The following is a 21,173-nucleotide window of genomic DNA, read 5'->3' on the forward strand; positions in this document are numbered from 1 at the left end:
ATACCTACACGCACCTGTATAGGAGAACAAAAGAAAATCGTTAACCCCCTACTACCTCCCTCCTCCCCTCAAATGTTATGACGTTATAATTTTTCACAACTTTTTTTAAACATCAAAATTTAAATTTAAACAATCGAAAGTATTCTTCAGATAAAAGTCAAGCACCTACTTAACAAAGGCCTAATTTTTTTTTACTAAAGTACGAAAATTATTGGTTTAAATTTATTGTGTAGGTTTCTCCTTAGTACGTATTTATTTTATATTTTACTTCGCAAGTTTTCGGAATAGAAAAACGAATCCAAAAATAAAAACTTGCGAAGTAAAATATAAAATAAATACGTACTAAGGAGAAACCTACACAATAAATTTAAACCAATAATTTAAAAAAAAAATTAGGCCTTTGTTAAGTAGGTGCTTGACTTTTATCTGAAGAATACTTTCGATTGTTTAAATTTAAATTTTGATGTTTAAAAAAAGCTGTGAAAAATTATAACGTCATAACATTTGAGAGGAGGAGGGAGGTAGTAGGGGGTTAACGATTTTCTTTTGTTCTCCTATACAGGTGCGTGTAGGTATGAAGTCACCGAAAAGTTGCTAATGTAATACTTTAATGCGTCTTTACGGAAAAGTTACTCAATAAATTTATGCCATTTTTATAATTTTTTTCGAAGAATTTTTTTCTCTACGGGATTTCACAACTTTTTTGGGCTGACGTAATTGAGTTTATTGGAATTCTGTGACATCTACGCCTTTTTACACATTTATGTTTTTGGTGGGATATATTTTAATTAAAATATATTGTATATTTCGATCCCCCCCTACCCCGGAAGTGGAAATTTCGACCACCCCGGCGGCCATTTATCCCACCTCTTGGGCATCCTCTTCGACCTGACCCACGCCCACGCTGAACTGTTTGTTGGGTTTGTTGCATGTCTGTTGAAACATATTTATTAATTAACACCATTTAATAAAACATTTTAAAAATTTTACTTACTTTGGTTGATTGCCCGTAAAAACGCCTGTACAATTGGCTCTTGCATTATATTTTGTATATTATTCTACTGAACGTCTTGTTCAGCATTCTGTTGATCATTCGGCCGATTAACAGAAAGCTGAACAGGGCGTTCAGCATTATCATTTTCAATATTTGATGCATTTTCAACATTTGATGCATTTTCATTGTTGCCATCCATTGTTGCCATGACTTTACTTTACAAAAAACACACAATTTTAAAAAATATATTCGACAATTTCATACTACAAAGTCAAACGTTTAAATGCGAAATAAATCAAAATCAAAATCAAAATCAATTTATTTAGCAGTTTATGAGTACAATCTTTTTTAACACATTACAGTGATATTTGTGATATATTTTTGTATAGGTACCTTAATACCCTAATATAACAGAAAAATTATATATAGAAGATACATGATTTTTAGTTACAGAATAATGAGTTTAAATTTAAGGAAAAAGTTTCAAAAACCTTATGATCGATTACAACTTAAAACTAACTTATAGACTAAAACTTAAAACTAGTTAACAAAAATAAAAAATTTATAAGAATAACAAATTTTAAAATAAGTTCTAAAATATAAATCTAAATCTATTGTAGGATTTGAGGTGATAAATCTTTATTGATACCCACATATAGATTTTACATAATTAATTTATGATTTCGAATGGTAATAAATTTTTTAGTTCATTTTTTGACCTATTAGTATTATTTTTTAAGGTGTTTAAAAGAGGATTTGAGTGTTTTGTTAATTTATTTTTAGTGTTTAAGACTCTGTGTCTAATTAGATCATCAATTTTGTCAATGCTAGTGAGTAAATGGTAGGTGTCGCTATCATGTTGAGTGTCACCACCCACCATCAACCTGAGCCACCTATTTTGATAAGATTGTATACGTTTGATATTTGTTTGGGCAGTTAAGGGTCCCCACACATCAATGGCATATGACAGTGTGCCAACTATACAAGCCTTGTACAATTGAACTTTTCTGGGAAGAGGAAGGTGAGTACTTGTCAGAAGTGGTCGTAATTTATTTGCAATTGCTTTTGTTTTGTTGAATCTGTTTTGGGCTGTATTATTAAAATTTAGTTTTGCGTCAAGTTCAATACCAAGATATTTTATGCATTTTTTAGAATTAATGTTTTTGTTCATGAATTTAATTTGAAGTTGTGGTGTGAATTTCTCTTTGGAAAAAACTATGGCTTCTGTTTTGGATGAGTTTACTTGAATGTTATTGTTTTTAAAATATTTTGAGAGCATTTTTAGAGAGTTTTCAATTTGATTTATAGCGCTAATGTCTTTGGTTCTGTAAAAGCTTGTATAGATGGCAGTGTCATCTGCAAACATACTGATATTGGTTTTGGGGGATTTAGGTATGTCATTTATAAAAATATTGAATAGTGTCGGACCCAAAACTGAACCCTGAGGGACACCAGCAGGTATTGGCTTTAAATTGGACTTGGAATCGTTGATCTTTACATAATAACACCTATTCCTAATATAATTGTTGATGATATTTGTTAAATATGATGGTAGATTGAGGTTATGGAGTTTTACAATGAGTTTGTCGTGCCAGACAGAGTCAAAAACTTTCTCTATGTCCAGGCAAACCATCGCAGTAGACCTTTTCTTTTTGAAATTTGAGAATGTGATGCGTAATACGATGTAATTGATGAACAGTGGCATGGCTTCGTTTGAAACCAAATTGTTCATTTATGATTGTATTGTTTATGTCAAGATGGCGTTGAAGACGTTCTAAAATAATTTTTGCAAAAATTTTACCTATCGTTGATAGTAAACTTATGGGACGATAGTTTTGAGGTAGATGCGATGGTTTACCTGGTTTGGGTAAAGCAATAACCGTGGCCTCTTTCCATTTAGATGGAAAATAATTGTTTACAAAATAGAAATTAAATATTATTTTTAAAAGTCGAATGGCTTGGATTGGTAGATTTTTGAGATGGTAATTTTGAATCTGATCATCACCCGATGATTTTTTGTTTTTTAATCGTTTGATTATGTTTTTAATTTCTGTATTAGACACAAGATCTATATCCTCAGGAGAGGTTTCGATTGATAAGGTGTCTTGTGCGATGCTTTGAATTTTATTTTGTTCGACTTTAGGGGCTAGATTAGAACTTAGGAGGAATGCATTCTGGAAGGCTTCAGCTAGGAGGTTTGCTTTGTCAATGTTATTGTTTACTGGTAGTCCGTTTTCGTCCGCTAATGTGGGGATGTTAATGTTGGATTTTTTGAATTTTTTAAGTTCATTCCAAATAGTAAGATGGTCGAGTTTTCTTAATTTGTCGTTTTTGTCTTGTATATTAATGTCAGCTAGTTTTGCTTCAAGAGTTTTTTGTAGTGTTTTACGCGTGTTAAGGTACGCACTTTGAGCGGTTTTTTGATAACGATGTCTACAATATTTAATTAGTTTTTGCAGATGTCGAACTTCGTTATTAATAATTAGTTTTAATTTGTTGTTGACCGGTTTTTTAGGGATATATAGGCTGTCTGCTTGAAGTATAGAATTTGTGAGTATTGAAATGTATTTGTCAATGTCCGAATTTGTGAGTATGTTAATTTGTTTGGGAATGTCATTTTGAATATATTTTCTAAATTCCTTCCAGTTTGCATCCTCCAAGTTAGCAATCATACGATGTTGCGGTTTGGGGAGTGTGTGTTGAATAATATTTAGCACCGGGAGATGATCAGATTCAGGACCATCTATTATTGAGCAAGTTGGGGTTAGAGCGTTTGTGATGGTGATGTCTAGCATGGCATCAGGATTAAGTCTGGTGTAGCTACCGGGAATGTTAAATGAAAAATTAAGATTTTCATCGAACCATTCCCCTAGCACAATGCCGTTTTTGTTATTTTTGTTTGAATTTGTTAGATGTTTATTATGTGCATTTAAATCACCCATCATATAAAGTTTTGGAACATTATGTGTTATTATGTAAAGATCATTTTTGTCAAGTACCTGTGATGGTGTGTATACTGCGTATAGGTTGGCTTCCAGGCTGTCAATGTAGATGGCGACACTTTCAATTGTTCTGGTTTGTGGCACTGACAGAAGATGGTGCTGGATGTTGTTTTTGATGATGATAGCGACACATTCGCGTTGCCGGTAATTCTGTCGTTTCGGTACGTGGTGAAACCTCTTATATAAAATTTGTGTTTCGGTTTGAGCCACGTTTCAGTAAGTACTAAGATGTCCACTTTTTCACTCACTAGCATTGCTTTAATTGAGTTGATCTTATTTTTGACACTGCGAATATTAAGATTCACTATTCTCATTTTAGGTTGGCAGCGAAAATGGCTAAGGCCTGAATACGAGCCATAGGGTCTGTATTTGATCTCATAATAGATGTTAATTCTCGCACTTGTATTATTAATTGTTTTATATCACACACACTGTTTAAAATGTTTAGTTCATTCATTAGTGTGGAAAAATCACTGTGAGCACTGTTTAATGTTGGTTGCTGTGGGTTTGCTCCAATATTTGATGTTGTTGGTTGGTTTGGGATTTCTTCTCTTTGAGCGGCTCGTTGAGCCCACACGTTGAATTTGGGCGCTGGTGCTGGTATAAATCTTTGTGAAGCATTTTTCAAACGACGTTCTTCTAGTTTTTTCAAATATCCAATGTATGTTGGACATTTTTTGAAGTTTGCCGGGTGATCACCCTGACAATTAATACATTTGGGTGTTGTTTGTGCGTCTTTTGTACAATCTTTTGTCTCGTGATCACCTAAACATTTAACGCATTTAGGTTTAAGGAAGCAATTTGAGGCACTGTGCCCGAATGCCTGGCAATGGAAACACTGAGTGGGGCCGCTACCTCTTTGGTATTTGGCCCAATAAATTTTTGTTGATAATAAAGTGTTTATGCGTCGAATTTGTTGGAACGATGTAGTTGATGGAAAATCAACTTTGTAAAGATGCTTGTTTGGATTTTTGATGTTCATCTTGAACACGTTGGTGGTTGGAACGTTTAGATCCTCGAGTTCCTCCTGGATTTCCTCAGTTGATGCATTATAAAGACCATGTAACACACATGAGAAAGGTTTTTCACTTTTCATCGTATATGTGTGGAATGGTAGTTTTTCAATAATTAGTTGATTTTTGATGTTTGTAAAATCTTCGTTCGTGTATGTGTGAATTTGGGTTGTTGTTCCCACATTCTTGAGATGAAATCCATTTGGACAAAATTGTTTAATTAGATCTGCGAATTTTTTCGGTTTTGGAACCGTGCGATGTAATATTATAGGTGGAGGCTTGGGCGCCTTTTTTACCTTAATTTCGGTATTTTTTGTAGTTGCCGATGCTGTTGCGTTGTTTGGTGTTTGTTTGTTATTAATGATTTGACCAACCTTACCTTGCGGTAATTTCGGAAGGTCATAATTTATGTCGTCGTCGTCGGATAATAAGGCCGCGAATTTATTTTGTAATGTCACTTCTTCGGGTGTTGAAGGTCGTGGTCTCTTGGACCCAGAACTTGCGTTCGAGTTTGTACGTGTACGTGATGATTCATTTTTGTTTTTTGATGCGTTTTTGTTTCTTTTTTCGACGAGTTGCCATTCTGGCGACGTGACAGCACTCCCACCAGGGAGGCTATCGTCTTTGTCCATCTGGACAATGATTTGATTTGATACTTCGTGCACTTTAACAATTGTTAAGTATTGTATCTTTTACTCTTATTAAAAAATAAAAAATTATTCACAAAAAGTAAATAATTTTACAAATAATTTACTCTTATAATTTTATCAAATACTAAAATAGTATTTATTTTCACTGAATTTAAACTTTACACTTGTATAAATAAAAATTATCACTTCACTAGTTAACATAATATATGTGCACTGGACGGTGTTCACTGAACTCGCGAAATAAATGTGTTGTATTTATATTTATATGAAATTTCAAAATTTTTGTTGTCATATCCTATTGGATAGCTATCAGAGTATGGACTAATCAAATTGTATAGGCGTGGCTTAAAAAATCTTTAATGCTTTATATAAAAAGGCACAATTGTACCGGCGCTCACATACATTACAATACTTGTGAGGTTAACACACGTGTTATCCGTTCGTTAAAATATTGTAAATAAAATTTTATTAAAATGACTGGCAAAGGAAAAGGTGGAAAGGGTCTTGGAAAAGGGGCACAGTGTTTCGTCTAATGCAAGCTAGCGGGACAAAATTATTTTCTGACTTATTTTGACTGATTATGTATTTTTCAGGTATATTGTGCTATTTTAAGAGAGAAAAAACATAATTTGCGCACATTAATGTATGTAGACCGTAGATCGGTATTGATATCACAATTTTGCACGTTTCATCACCATTCCCGTGGTGAAATGTAGGTAAAGACGTTGTAATTAGCGGTATATACCTACATACGTACCTTACTTACTACCTACTTTAGGTAGAATTTATCATTTATGCTTCCTTCAGGTAGATTTTAACATTAAAAAACAAAGGAAACATATGAATTGTCAAAAACTATATTTGATTCGATTTCAATATTTTTTCAAATTTTTATATATTAAATTAACTAAAATATGGTAAGAATAAAATAAATAAGCTAAAGTACTAAGAAATTATTTAGAAATATAAAAAAACTTAAAAATATGTAGGTTAGTTGCTAGAAATATAAACCTTAAAACGAGTAACATATACTATATTAAAAAAATATATAATACTACATTAAAAATAAAAAAAATATATATTAAAAAAAGTTAATCAAGAAAAATGTAAAGTTAATAGTCGTCATCAGATTCTTCGTCATTACTATCCCATTCTGTAAAGCAGGACAACAAATAATCCTCCCCATTAATTTCGCGTACTAATGACGTGGATTTCGAAGGTGGGACAATTAACTGCAGAATCTCCACTGGCAAAGAAGCATAATTCTTCCGTGGTAACTCTCTCTAAATGTGTTTATTACAGGATCGAAAGTAATCAGAAGCATTCTCACAAGATCTGTATTAGTAGCAGCACGTGACCTCTTTCTGGTGTGTTTCTCACGGAATCTACGACAATCTTTATATTTCTTGCTTCCTGGGCTTCCTCGGATAGCTGCCCAATTGGAAGAAGACAAGATTTAACGACTTCTGTACTGTTTATAAGAATTCGCCTGTGGCGTTGCTCTTCTCGAATCTCTGCTTATATATACTGTGCCCCGAACTACCATCAGAGCCCCATTTACTTATCAAAGTGTAGGATAAACGAGGTAACACACCTCTGATAACTTCCGACAGAGCTACAACTAAATGTTCAGCCGCTTTATTCAAAATCTTCTGAAGTTTAATTTCAGATTGAGATTCTGTTATAGAAATGTGTTCGTCAGAAGGACAACAAGAAGCTTTGGACTTGCATAAACTGTAGAATGATGAATACTCTTGATGTCCTGCTTTCGTTGCCCACTTCTCGGTTTTTTTTGTACGCGTCTCTAGTAGACTTGGAAGTTTACGTAATATACTAACGCTTCGTCCGGAGTCAACAGTCTACTTTCCTCAGGGCACATATTATTTTTTGAGATTTTATCGACTTTTTTGATTTGCTGAGCAATACTTCGATGGCCCTTCTTTTCTGGAGCCTAATTCTGCTGATGTAATTAACTCATTTGCAGATCGAGTTTCAAACAGATCTACTACTCTTCGTCTTTTTGTTTTCATTGATAAGTCATCAAATGACTTTTTTGGTCGACCTGTATTTTGATCTCCTGAGGTCGTTGACGCTGAACGCTGAAGACGTTGGAGGGCACGGCTGGTTTACACATACAGTTAATTCCATACCGCACCCATCCAACCAGTTTTTATGTTTCATTAAAAATATTTCCCTATTGCATTTTGATGATGCCCACTTTTCACTAAATTTCGCGGAAAAACTTGAGATTTTTATCTTGAGTTTTCTTGTAAATTCATCAGACATTTCATTCAGGCTATGTTTATTACATAAAACATCAAAAATGCGATAAATTCTTTCACTTTTGTCGTATTTTAGCCATTCTTCGAAAAAATCCGATTTCGTCATAGTTATGACTCGCTCTGAAAAAAGGAACATATTTTTACTTGCGGGCCTTTTCGGGCCTTAAAATATATATGAATATTTTCTTAAATGTTTGAAGTATAATATACAGAAAAATCTAGCTGGATACATTTGGATACAAAAAGTTGCAACCCTTTAAAGTTTAAATTTCGCATTACATCAGACATTTCATTCAGGCTATGTTTATTACATAAAACATCAAAAATGCGATAAATTCTTTCACTTTTGTCGTATTTTAGCCATTCTTCGAAAAAATCCGATTTCGTCATAGTTATGACTCGCTCTGAAAAAAGGAACATATTTTTACTTGCGGGCCTTTTCGGGCCTTAAAATATATATGAATATTTTCTTAAATGTTTGAAGTATAATATACAGAAAAATCTAGCTGGATACATTTGGATACAAAAAGTTGCAACCCTTTAAAGTTTAAATTTCGCAAAAAATATTAAGTATTTCTATGATATTAGTCTAAGCCATGGTACACGAAAAATGTGAGTGATTTAATTTTTAAAAAAACATAAAAATAGAGTACATACCTTCAACTAAATGATCCATCACGAAAATCACTTTCCACTATACCACCAATTTTCAGATATGCTATCGAAAGTGTGAAAAAAATTCAACTGATTTGCAAATGCAACACTACCTTTGTTATCACTGCACTTTGAACACATACACCTACTTGAAAGGGATGTTTAGCCCAATGGTATTTTCGAATTTGGTACCTACAAAGGGTTGTTAACATAATGTTCTTATAATTTTTTTTGAAATTGAGTTATGAATTTTGTCCCGCTAGCTCCATTTAAACGAAACACTGTGAGGGGGTGCAAAACGTCATAGAAAATAATAAGATAAATAAATATAAATGCTGTGACATATACTGAACACGCAAAACGTAAAACAGTTACAGCTATGGATGTTGTATATGCATTAAAACGACAAGGTCGTACTTTGTATGGTTTTGGAGGTTAAGAAAATATAATAATTTACTTAAAATATTTAGTAAATTTATTAAAGAATATTTAATACATCCGATATATTTCAACAGGCTTTCCTTTTTGGGAAGCCGCTAATTTTATTTATATAAGAGTAAATAAATTTGTTAATAAATATAACATATTATATAATTTGTTTACAACAAATTATTTTGTTTATAACATACATTACCGAATATTTTTTTTTTTGTATTATATCTGCAATAATAAATTATAATTTGTATATTATCTATTTTATTTTACAATAACTTACTGAATTTTTGATAAATTTTATTATAAAATAATATACTACTATATTTTTTATATATACAAGTTAAGAGTAACAAGTATCGATAGGAGATTATCGAATTTATAACTAATAAAACATTTCGCCTCAATCAAAGAAAATAAAGAATTTGCAATAGCATTTGTTATACTTTCAATAAATATTTTATTATTAAAAAGCATATAAACTTTCTATTGAAAATGATATTTTAAACTAGATGACCAAGTGAACTTCGTTACACAAACAATATATGACGTATTCGTTATTAAATAATCAGTATCCTTTGATATTATATCAATACGTTACTCTCTTCTTTTGATACATATTAATAAAATTTCAATTTGTAAGATTTTATGTCAATTATATAAATAATATTATATATTTTCTAAATACATAAGTTCAGTAACAAAACATTTGAATAACAAGATAAATTTATATATGATGTTTTTATACTCGATACTATATATCGCATCCGTTACCAATTATTCGGTATCCTTTGATTTATACACAGAATGAACTAAAAATATATATAAAATTTATTTTATTTATTTATATATTTAATATTATTATTATTATTATTATTATTTATTATTATTATTTTTATTTTTTTATATTACAAAGTTTCTTAACGAAGCTCACAATGATATCTCATATCGTACTTAACAAAATTATTTAGATCATATAAAATTTAAATTGTTAAAAAATTTGTATATTTCTTATTATTATTTATTTTTATTAAAATTACATAACATAAAATTAATAATATTTTAATAATTATATAAATTAATTCTTATTTAAAATAATCTTATATTACTCTCAACAAATACTCTAATAATATATTTTGTCATAAATTTTTTTTATATTTAAAATAAATATTATAATGTATAAATACTTATATCAGTGTAAAATTTCTTTATATAATTATGAAAAAATTAATCTAATAGTTAATTATTGATATTAATGCATAAATAAAAGTATTTTCTAATGAAATATATTTTGTCAATGTTCGATTAACACATTTCATAATAATACGTTTTCATTATTGACAAAAAAAGTTTTTCTAAAAATGAAATCTTATACTATAATATATATATTTATATATTAAATTTTTTAATTAATTATATACTAATAATTTATAATAAATCGATATTAAATAAAAACTAAAAATATATACTTTTTAAGTTTACCTTAAAAATATTATTGTTTTGTATGATTGAAATAATTAATATTAAACTATGTTTATTAATAATTGTTAATAAAAAAATTAAATATATTTTAATTTATAAAATAAATATTATTAAATTTATAATTTATTATTTTATATATTATAGAAATTGAAAAAATAAATCATGTTTACTACGACAGTAAATTAGAAATACTATTTAATTTTTATGTGTTTTCTACATGGTACTTTGAATATGATAGCGGACCCGACAGACGTTGTCCTGTACACACGTCTTTTTTTAATTAGCTGAAACAATCTGGACCGCTTTGATGAAAATTATTATTGAAAAGTTATTACTTCACGCAACGTACAATTGGCCGTGAGAAAAACACGGATTTTCTAAATCTAAGCCACAAAATGTCATCGTTTGACCTTGTGACTTATTTATAGTCATAGCATATGCCAAACGGATCGGAAATTGTAAGCGTTTAAATGGTATAGGTGAATCTGAAGGAATCATTGGGATCCGCGGTAAAAGTACAATTTCACCTTGGAATTTTCCAGATAAAATATTCGCTTCAATAATGTTGCCCATGATTTTTTTTATAACTAATCGCGTGCCATTACACAATATCGGGGCATTTAAATTACGAAGCAAAATTATAGGTGAGCCAATCTTTAGTCGCAAATTATGTGGTGGCATTCCATGTAAATCTAAAGAATTCAAAAATTCTACTGGATAGTTGACCACTTCGTCAGGATCAACAACGGTGTCAATTGATTTAAATGTAATTTCATTACCAGGCAATGACTGTTGTATTTTAAAATTGATGGCGTCTACATCTAAATTTTTTGCAGCTAAAATAGCTCGCTCTCGTAGCCATTCATGATTAGTATAGTTATATCTTAAATCTGGAAAGATACTATTTATTAATTCATCTTTGGTAGCCACCATGTTGCAAAAGTTCTCTGGAAATTTAATAAATTGGGTATCTTCATACAGTTGAATTTTACCGTTGCCAATGTCTAACAATTGTTCAGAGAATCCTGACGCTAATGGATCATTTTGTAGTTGAACGCGCATATTGATAGTAAGGCTCAATTTACTGACACTCCGCCATAGATAAGATGCCTTCAAACATGCGTTTACTTCGTCTGCATATGTCGCACGTGGAATTACTGGCAATGTTTGCCTGAAATCACCAGACAGTAGCAGTAGAGCACCACCGAAAAGCCTAGTATTATCTTTGATATCCTTCAGGGACCTGTCGAGAGCTTCAAGCGAATGCTTGTGGGCCATTGTACATTCATCCCAAATAATAATTTTGCATTTTCTCAAAACTTCAGCCATGCCGGAATTCTTCTTTATGTTACACATTGCTTCGGGATTTGTATGAACATTCAAAGGTAACTTAAGTGCTGAATGCGCAGTCCGTATACCGTGAAATACAAGTTGCAAGAATTAAATAAAAAATCTAAAAAAACCGCAAAATACTGGATAAATCATTCCCTCACACGGCCGTCATTCCCTCACTCCTAAATGCAGGGAGGGAATGACTGTGAGGGAATGACGAATTTTAACTTAAGCTACAAAAAAACCGACACATAACCTCAATTTGCTTGCTACATTTCGAATATGTATTTTACTCCCAAAAACGCATAAAACCAACAAATTTTAATTATGGATATTAAAATGCTTAATACATTCATATAACGTGAGGTAATGATCGTCATAAATTTAACTTTTAACAATTTTTCACAAAATATTTTTTTACACGAACTCACCTGCAGTTAAGAAGAAATCGCCATCTTGAATCATTTGAGAGTGTTGCCAGGTACTAAAAACTTAAGGTTGCGTTCCTAAATATCATTTGACACGTTCAGAAATCGAATATTCGTAATAGGATGAGGGAATGATTTTATTTGGCGGGACATATTTAAAATCGAATTATTGTTTTTATAAATTCGTTGTTGTAAGATGGAAGCTTTTATAGACAATAACAAACATCTATCTAATATATTTGCATAATTTTATTTTAAGAATATTGATATATTTCAGATAAAAAGGCATTTTAGTAATAGTTTTGAACTAAGTTACAAGGTGAGGGAATGATTTGCACGGTAACAAAGGATCTTTTTTTTCTTTAGAGGAAAGACGTTTTCTTTATAAATAATAGCGGTATAGACAGCGTACATTCAAATAAAAAAAAGACTTATGTAGTTAATGCATATCACTCGGCACTAATGGCTCGGGAATCAAATTTCGAAATTTGATGAGAATTACCCATTTAAACCTACGTTGATTTAAATTAAAATGGGGCATGTCACCCGAATAAATCATAAAAACTAAACACGTTTAAATGTACTTAAATTTCGACTACAACACTGGCGTATACGAAATAAATTATATTAGTTAGCAATATGCATGCTCAGAAAAAACTTACTATAAATTATATTTTTACACACGTATTGAATTAGGAGAACCTCGACTTAAATATTAGTTCGAACGACACTACATTATTGTAATAGTAAAGAAATAGAAAATCTACTAATAATATTATTTTAATACTACTTGGATGATAATTTCAACATCCTACGAATCCTTACCGCGACAAATAACACCCGATACATGGTACAAAATGTTTTGTATAAACGTGTTACGTTTTTTGAAACTGTATAAAATTTAGACGCCGTTTTACGACAAAATCTATATAAAAATGTTCGTTAGTTTCATCCTTGGATCAAGGGTTATGTAATGACTCAAAATTATTTAAAAAGAATATTACCTCGACATAGCATGAGTTAGAAAATTAATTTATGCAAGCAAAATCAAACAGATAAGGGAAAATATTCACATTACCTTTTAAAAATGGTTTTCTGTTTACCGTACGTTAGATTATATTGTATAAAAATTATCCATTATGGTCGCCGGTAATCAACCATGCGGCCTGAAGCCTATTTAACCATATTCAATCCTCAAGATAAAATTTTTGATCCGTTCTTGGAGACGACCCAAATAATAAGAGGCAGCCTTATATATTTTTTTTACCATGTAATGAAATTCTCTGCCACCATAATTATTTAAAAACAAAAAACCCTAGCATTTTTGACATTTAACTATAAAGTAAATATATGAAAGCAGATGCATACCAGAAGATGATTGAATATAAAGACTGTTTCGCACTATGAGCGGTTACATCGTAACATCCCAAGCGGCCTAAAAAAAAAAAAATTTTTTTGAGAGACACAAAAATTTTTTTTTTTTGTATATATTCCTCTTTTTCCCCTGCATTTGCTTGTTCTTGCTTGCATCGTGAATCAAAACAAAAAAAAAACTTATTTTTAAACTTATTAGGTAAAGAAAATTAACTGACTATGTCTCTGAAGGAGCTTACTTAGTAAAATATCAAATATTTATTAGCTACCACTTCCGTAGGGCTTAATGAAGTTAATATGTGTTTTCTTAACATTTTCCGAGCCGATTTCTTGAAGTTCCACAGAAACTGGTGTTGTGAATCTAACGATTTTATAAGGACCACTGTATTTATCCATGAATTTCTTATCCCGTTCAGTTGTTGATGTCAATGCTTGATTATTTAGCATGACAGTTTGGTTTATTCGAAACTTTGATGCGTATTCTAAGGTTGGTTTAGATTGTTTGATAAAATACTCTTTAAGATTTTTGCTTACAAAACTTAAGTCCGGCTTTTCTTCACACAAATCAATATTAAGTGTGAGATCCAGAGAAGTATATAATTTTCTGCCAAAAAATACAACCGCTGGTGTAGATTTAATCGTTTCATGAAACGATCTGTTATAATTGTATACGACGTATGGAAGCATATTGCTCCACATCTTATGTTGTAGACCATATTGTTTCATAATGGCGGTCAAATTTGTTTTGATATTTTGGTTATTACGTTCACTGAGGTTGCTTTTCGGGTTGTAATTTGATGTAAAAATTGCTTTTACTCCATGAGCCATTATAAAATCTGCAAGCTTCTGTGATCTAAAAGCCGATCCGTTGTCTTATGTCAATAACTTTGGAAAACCATATTGTAAGAAAATTTCTCTTAATACTTTTGTAGTCACTTCCGCCGTTGATCTGCGGGTAGCTTTTGCGACAACATATTTGGAAAATCCGTCAACAATCACTAAAATATAACGGGAAGAATCAGTAGATGTAATTAGGGGACCAATATAATCTATATACAAATGGGACCACACTTCATTTGGAGGTATTAAAGCCAGATTTGGAGCACTATTTGAGTTCGACGATTTTGAAGACGCACATACTCTACACTCACTCACAAAAGTTTTTACAGTTTTAAATAATTCAGGAGCCCAGAATCGTTTTGCAATATCACGAAACGTTTTTAACGTTCCATGGTGCATAGTAGAGTGAAAATTTTCCAGAACAAAACTCAACATGGTATGTGGTAACACAATTCTTTTGTTACGATTTTTTCCGACGAAACGACAAAGTAAACCATCGCGAATAAAGAAGTTTTTAACATTTTTGCCTGACTTTATGTCAGCGTAAACGGAACTACAATATTCTGAAAGCCTTTGAGCTTCGCGTACTGATAAATACCCTTGGGGGGTAGAATGAACCAACGTATTTAATAAAGCCACTGGGTCAGACTCTGAAATACTTTCCTCTTTAACATTCTTATCATTAACATCAAATAAACGTGACAGAGCGTCACTCACAAAATTGTCTTGTCGACGAACGGTTTAATTCATTAAATCTTAATAAAACCCTATCGATTTGATATAAATGTTGATCCAAGGATGAACTATAGATGATTAAGTCATCATAATATTGTAAAAATGTTACGAACTTATGTTCGACGTATGGGTCGAAACCATGTTCGGAACCCTATTTGGGCAATTATGTCCCCTTAAGGTGCAGCATTCAAAGCTACACATAGCCTGTGGGGCGTTTCCGTCAACAACCGAATTTCTGTTCGGAGACGTATATGAATTTAAACTTGTAAGGGTGCACCCATGTGGGCTGCACATAGCCGATTTGGTATGTAAAGCAGACGAATCTGAGATCGACCGTAATAAAGCTTTCCACCTTTGGCACCCCTTCACTTCAAACTGGGCTTGACCTAACGGATTAGAGACGGACGGACTTAAAATTGATTGCTCAGAATTTTGAGACAAATCTCTAACGCGAGATTGAATTTCTTCAACCTTAACGCAGAGTTTCTCTAATTCATCATAGCTACTTGGTTGAGGGTACAGCTTTAGAAGGTCAAAGGTTGAATGATTTAAATGCGAAAATATAATCTCAATAACTTCAATGGGACTAAACTTAGGACACAGTATCTTTGCATACCTCCGAATATCGGAAGCGAAGGTGAAAAACTTTTCATTTGAACTCTGTTTTCTACGAATATTTTTGTCCACTAATTGGTGAAGCTCAGATGAGGATAACAATGCCAAAAGTCTTTGCCTAATAACGACCCACGACAAATCCTGTATGATAAATGAAGCCCATAATTGTCTAGAGTCAGGCGACATTTTTGAGGTTAGAAACTTTAAGATCATATCTTGTTTAAGAATATTTAAGGTTATTAAATCCTCGACTTCAATACAAAAATCTACTATGGAAGTCGAAATAAGGATATTTAATATTGGAACCCGAGTAGATAAGTCGCGAATTAAAGAATTTTCGAGGTAAGAAGAACAATTATGTTTAATACTCATCTTAGAAACGTTGCTGGTTTGTTGTGATACGTTTTCTGTCAGCTAGTTTACGCAATCCACTAGCCTGTCCAACTTTTGAGTAACCACTAATAATGTTGCTGCCGTTACAGATCTCCGTGATTCACCATCGATACTAACATTTGCTGATTCCGGCATCTTGACTATATCTTATTGACTCCTCTAACGAATTCTTGATTTTACAAGTAATATTCTCCAACAATGTTACCAATGTACCTCATAAAAAACAAAGCATTAGGTAAATTAGAAAATAAACAAAATATATATATATATATATATATATATATATATATATATATATATATATATATGGCAAATAATAAAAATCTTATACGAGACGACGTTGCTCAAACTGATGCATATTTTTCTCTGCTACCAAATGTTGCATAAAAAAAAGGAGATATATCAGATGGTATGATATTTAACAATCTTCATCATTATCAAAAGGATGAAATTCGAGAAATCAAAATTATTAAAGAATCCGAAACTAGAAAACTATCTTCCAAAGATGTACCTTCTCCAACGAAAATAAACCAGAAGTTTTCGACGGATTTAAGAACATTTGTGAATATAAAATTAATTTACCAAAATATGAATTAGATCGTTTGGCATTTATAAAAAAAAAAAAATGTTGAGTATTTGTCAAAAATAAATAATAATTAATTAACTTCGAGATATGGATTGGCATTAGAAGCGGGTGCCAGATGTTAAGGTGGGCCCCAGTGGGGATTGAGTAACTAAAACCCAATCCAATTCCAGAGGATTTATCCCAGATCTAATTCCTAGCAAAGGAACCCCTATGCATCAGCGTAATAAAAAAAGCAACTAAGGCAACGTCTGAAAGAGAATGTAATTGATAACACTATACTCGATATCGATAAACAATTTATTTTTAGCGACTAAAACGTGTATCAGAACAAAACTTTAACAAACTTTAAACAACAACGTTCAAATCCTATAACAATTTATGTTGCCGCTATAACATGAATTTTAACAAATTATTTTAACAAACTTCGACTAATATCTTTAAATCTATAAGTTATGTTTACCATAACGGTAATGTAAACTTTAACAAAATACTAACAAATTTAAACAATTGACTTTAAATCTATAACCCATCATTTTATTAAACGATAGCGTGGGGTTAAATGAAATATTAACAAACTTAGATACTATCTAGGAAGCTACAAATTCAACTGAACATATTTAAACCTACGTTGATTTAAATTATAAAATGGGGCATGTCACCCGAATAAATCATAAAAACTAAACACGTTTAAATGTACTTAAATTTCGACTACAATACTGGCGTATACGAAATAAATTATATTAGTTAGTAATATGCATGCTCAGAAAAAACTTACTATAAATTATATTTTTACACACGTATTGAATTAGGAGAACCTCGACTTAAATATTAGTTAGAACGACACTACATTATTGTAATACTAAAGAAATAGAAAATCTACTAATAATATTATTTTAATACTACTTGGATGATAATTTCAACATCCTAAGAATCCTTACCGCGACAAATAACACCCGATACATGGTACAAAATGTTTTGTATAAACGTGTTACGTTTTTTGAAACTATATAAAATTTAGACGTCGTTTTACGACAAAATCTATACAAAAATATTCGTTCGTTTCATCCTTGGATCAAGGGTTATGTAATGACTTAAAATTATTAAAAAAAATATAGAAAATTAATTTATGCAAGTAAAATCAAACAGATAAAGGAAAATATTCACATTACCTTTTAAAAATGTTTTCTGTTTACCGTACGTTAGATTATATTGTATAAAAATTATCCATTATGGTCGCCGGTAATCAACCATGCGGCCTGAAGCCTCTTTAACCATATTCAATCCTCAAGATAAAATTTTTGATCCGTTCTTGGAGACGACCCAAATAATAAGAGGCAGCCTTATATATTTTTTTTTACCATGTAATGAAATTCTCTGCCACCATAATTATTTAAAAACAAAAAACCCTAGCATTTTTGACATTTAACTATAAAGTAAATATATGAAGGCAGATGCATACCAGAAGATGATTGAATATAAAGACTGTTTCACACTATGAACGGTTACATCGTAACAATTATCTTCTACTTTATTTTCGGAACTAAAGTGGATCACTTGAAATTATCATATAAATACAAAACGGTAACTTAACATAAGAAACTCGTTATTAGTTACCGGAATACATTAATATGTATTTGTCGTACGTGGGGTACCTAGCTATCTTTGTTAAGCCTTACCCCCACGGTCGGACAGTGCCTAAACACTGCCCAACAAGACCCCCTTCCGATAAGGCAGGCCACTGGGATACGCCCAGTTAGCGCGCTGAAACTTCTAATGTGTCTTCCATCTCAGATACCAAAGTCCCGAGGCAGGCAGGACCGTTACCTTGGTGAGGTTCGCGCCCAATCCATAGCACTTATGAGTCTGCAGCTCATCACCCGACTTGAGATCCGCAACTCACACGTCGTGGTAGTGAGTCAGAGTTACACCTCGTGTTAGTAACTCTTAGCTATTAAAGGAATGAACCTAAAGGTAACGAGCCAGAGTTCCAACTAAGTCTCGGTCACTCTTAACTACTTCACTCGCCTGCGTTGTTCAGGCTTTCAACCACTGCCACGTAAGAATCCGTTACCGCAATTAACTTGCAGCATGCAAGAAGTATACCTGTGTGAGGGTTGTTCTCGCACACCGGGCCATTGCAAGTTTCCCTTACTACTCAATGAGCCCTGAGTTGGGGCAGGTACCCAGGTATGCTCAGTTATTACGCCAAGCACACCCAGTCCGAATCAACGCTCCCTGTAACGCTAATCCGGTTCACACATACCTAATGCGTTCGAATGTGGGACCACCCGAACATAGTCAGATGCGCCATATTGAAATCGAGGTGGAAAAATAAAATAAAATAAAATAGGTAGCCAGAATAAATATAAAAAAAAAAAAAAAAATTAAAATAAGGCAAACATACTTTGAATGAAATATGTTATGAGCTATGCAACTTGTTTTACATATCAATAAATAAGTATACAACATTACAATATACAGTGTGTGTTTGAAGCATCTTGGGATATAAATATGTCTGTAGTATGACTTAATACAGAATACATTCGTTTATTCGTTTAGTAATGCATCTAAAAGAGAGGTATTATATACATGCATTGAATTACTTGGAAGATACTTGGAGGTGGGAGTTTTTTAGTTACAGATAACTAGTAAGTTAGTATGCAACAAATCTCCCACTCTCTGCATGCATACAACGCAACAGCTTGTCCTATCGTATCTGTTTATCGTATCTGTAGTGTTACAATACATGAATAATACCTCTCTTTTAGATGCATTACTAAACGAATGTATTCTGTATTCAGTCATACTACAGACATATTTATATCCCAAGATGCTTCAAACACAGGCTGTATAAGAAGTACACACATATACATGCATATGTATATGAATAAGCTGTTGTATACCAGTAAGCAGATGGTGTGAAGGTCATATAGAAATACAACACAGACATTAACGAAACTGTACTAAAGGTACATTTGAAAGAAATGGTCATGTCGGTTAACTGTGTTGCATGATAAAAATAAAATATAATAATTTAAGTATTGTTATAATTCCAAGAATTCCAACAATATACTATTAATGATTTGACGATGCAGTGGTTGACGTGGTATAAATCGAAGTGATTTCATTGTCTGTAAAGACAAATAAATTTATAAAGTAACAGTAATCTGCATGTTACTTTAATACTTTAAATATAGTTAATGAATAAATACCAGAGAAGATTCCCTTCTCAAAAGAATGTGGAAACTATATATAAAAATAAAATAAAATAAAAGCACAAATAAACAATTTGGCTCGAAGACCTTATTACTTACACTTTTGCTCGTAAAGCTAATGCTAAAATATAGAATCAATCATAAGAATATCGCATAAATGGGTTGTATTGTGTAAATACTTGTAGTTAGATATTTATAATTTTAATAATAATAAATACATCCATGATGGATGTATTCGTCCGCACAGCTTAGGGTGGTGGTGCCTATATTCCCATCGCTTTTTGGTAAAACAGACATTTCATCCATTTTTGAGGACAGGGCGTCCCCTCATGCGAACTCGCGAGGCACACATATGTTTAAGTCACAACTACGTAAGTATTTGCTACTACCAAGTGTTGTGTGTGTGTGTGTATAACCTAGGGTTTCCCCAGGTTACGTATGGTTTGCGTGTGTGTATGTGTGTATTGGTGTATGTTTAGTGTATTTTGAATGAAATGATAAGTTGATGATAATGAATGATAAATGAAAAGGTACTTTGGAGTTGGGGCAGCCCCAAAGTCCACCAAGTTTTGGGGATGCCCCCTTTCCATTTCTCTTCCAACCCATACCCCCTACCAAATCCTACATTCCTCCAGCTATGGCTCGTTTCCTTACCATAGCTGCTTTTAATACAAATACGCTAAAACAATCCCTCGTTTTAATAGATGCCAGCATTTGGCTGACATCCCATCCTACTCGCCTGTTGCCCTGTATTCCCATTGCAGAAAGGTTCCTGAACCGTTCATACATTTCACAATCACACAGCATGTGAATACCATCCTCCCACTCAGCCCCACAGGCACAACCTGGGTCCTCGCATATACCCCTGCTGAACCTGAAGCCGTTAGGCGCGCCATGCCCAGTAAGGATGTAACCTTCATCCCAAGTAAACTGCCAGTTTTTCATTCTTTCACTCATCATCAGTCGAACATCTTTCACGAAGTCGTATGTTTTCCGCCCATTCTGACTCATACTCCACCTCTCTTGCCATTTATCTATCGCACGCTCTCTTACCATTTTAATCGTATCGCTTTCACTCATTACTAACTAAATCTATTTCACCCATTCTTAATCCCTTTTTAACTTTATAAACATTCGCTCGTGTCA

General features: G+C 32.3%; 1 protein-coding gene across 1 annotated transcript; it reads right to left on the minus strand.

Annotated features, from left to right (window-relative positions):
• Positions 1 to 10,845: 10,845 nt before the first annotated feature.
• Positions 10,846 to 11,999, minus strand: LOC123302372 (ATP-dependent DNA helicase PIF1-like). The gene has a single exon (XM_044885283.1). It carries the CDS (start codon positions 11,863 to 11,865, stop codon positions 10,846 to 10,848), a length of 1,020 nt encoding a protein of 339 aa, XP_044741218.1. The 5' UTR covers positions 11,866 to 11,999.
• Between the last annotated feature and the right edge of the window lie 9,174 nt (positions 12,000 to 21,173).

This window comes from Chrysoperla carnea, chromosome X (genome assembly GCF_905475395.1).
Source record: "Chrysoperla carnea chromosome X, inChrCarn1.1, whole genome shotgun sequence".
NCBI classification, from domain to species: Eukaryota; Metazoa; Arthropoda; class Insecta; order Neuroptera; family Chrysopidae; genus Chrysoperla; species Chrysoperla carnea.

Coding starts and splice junctions, on each gene's coding strand:
- LOC123302372 (XM_044885283.1), bottom strand. CDS start 11,865: ATGTGTAACATAAAGAAGAATTCCGGCATGGCTGAAGTTTTGAGAAAA.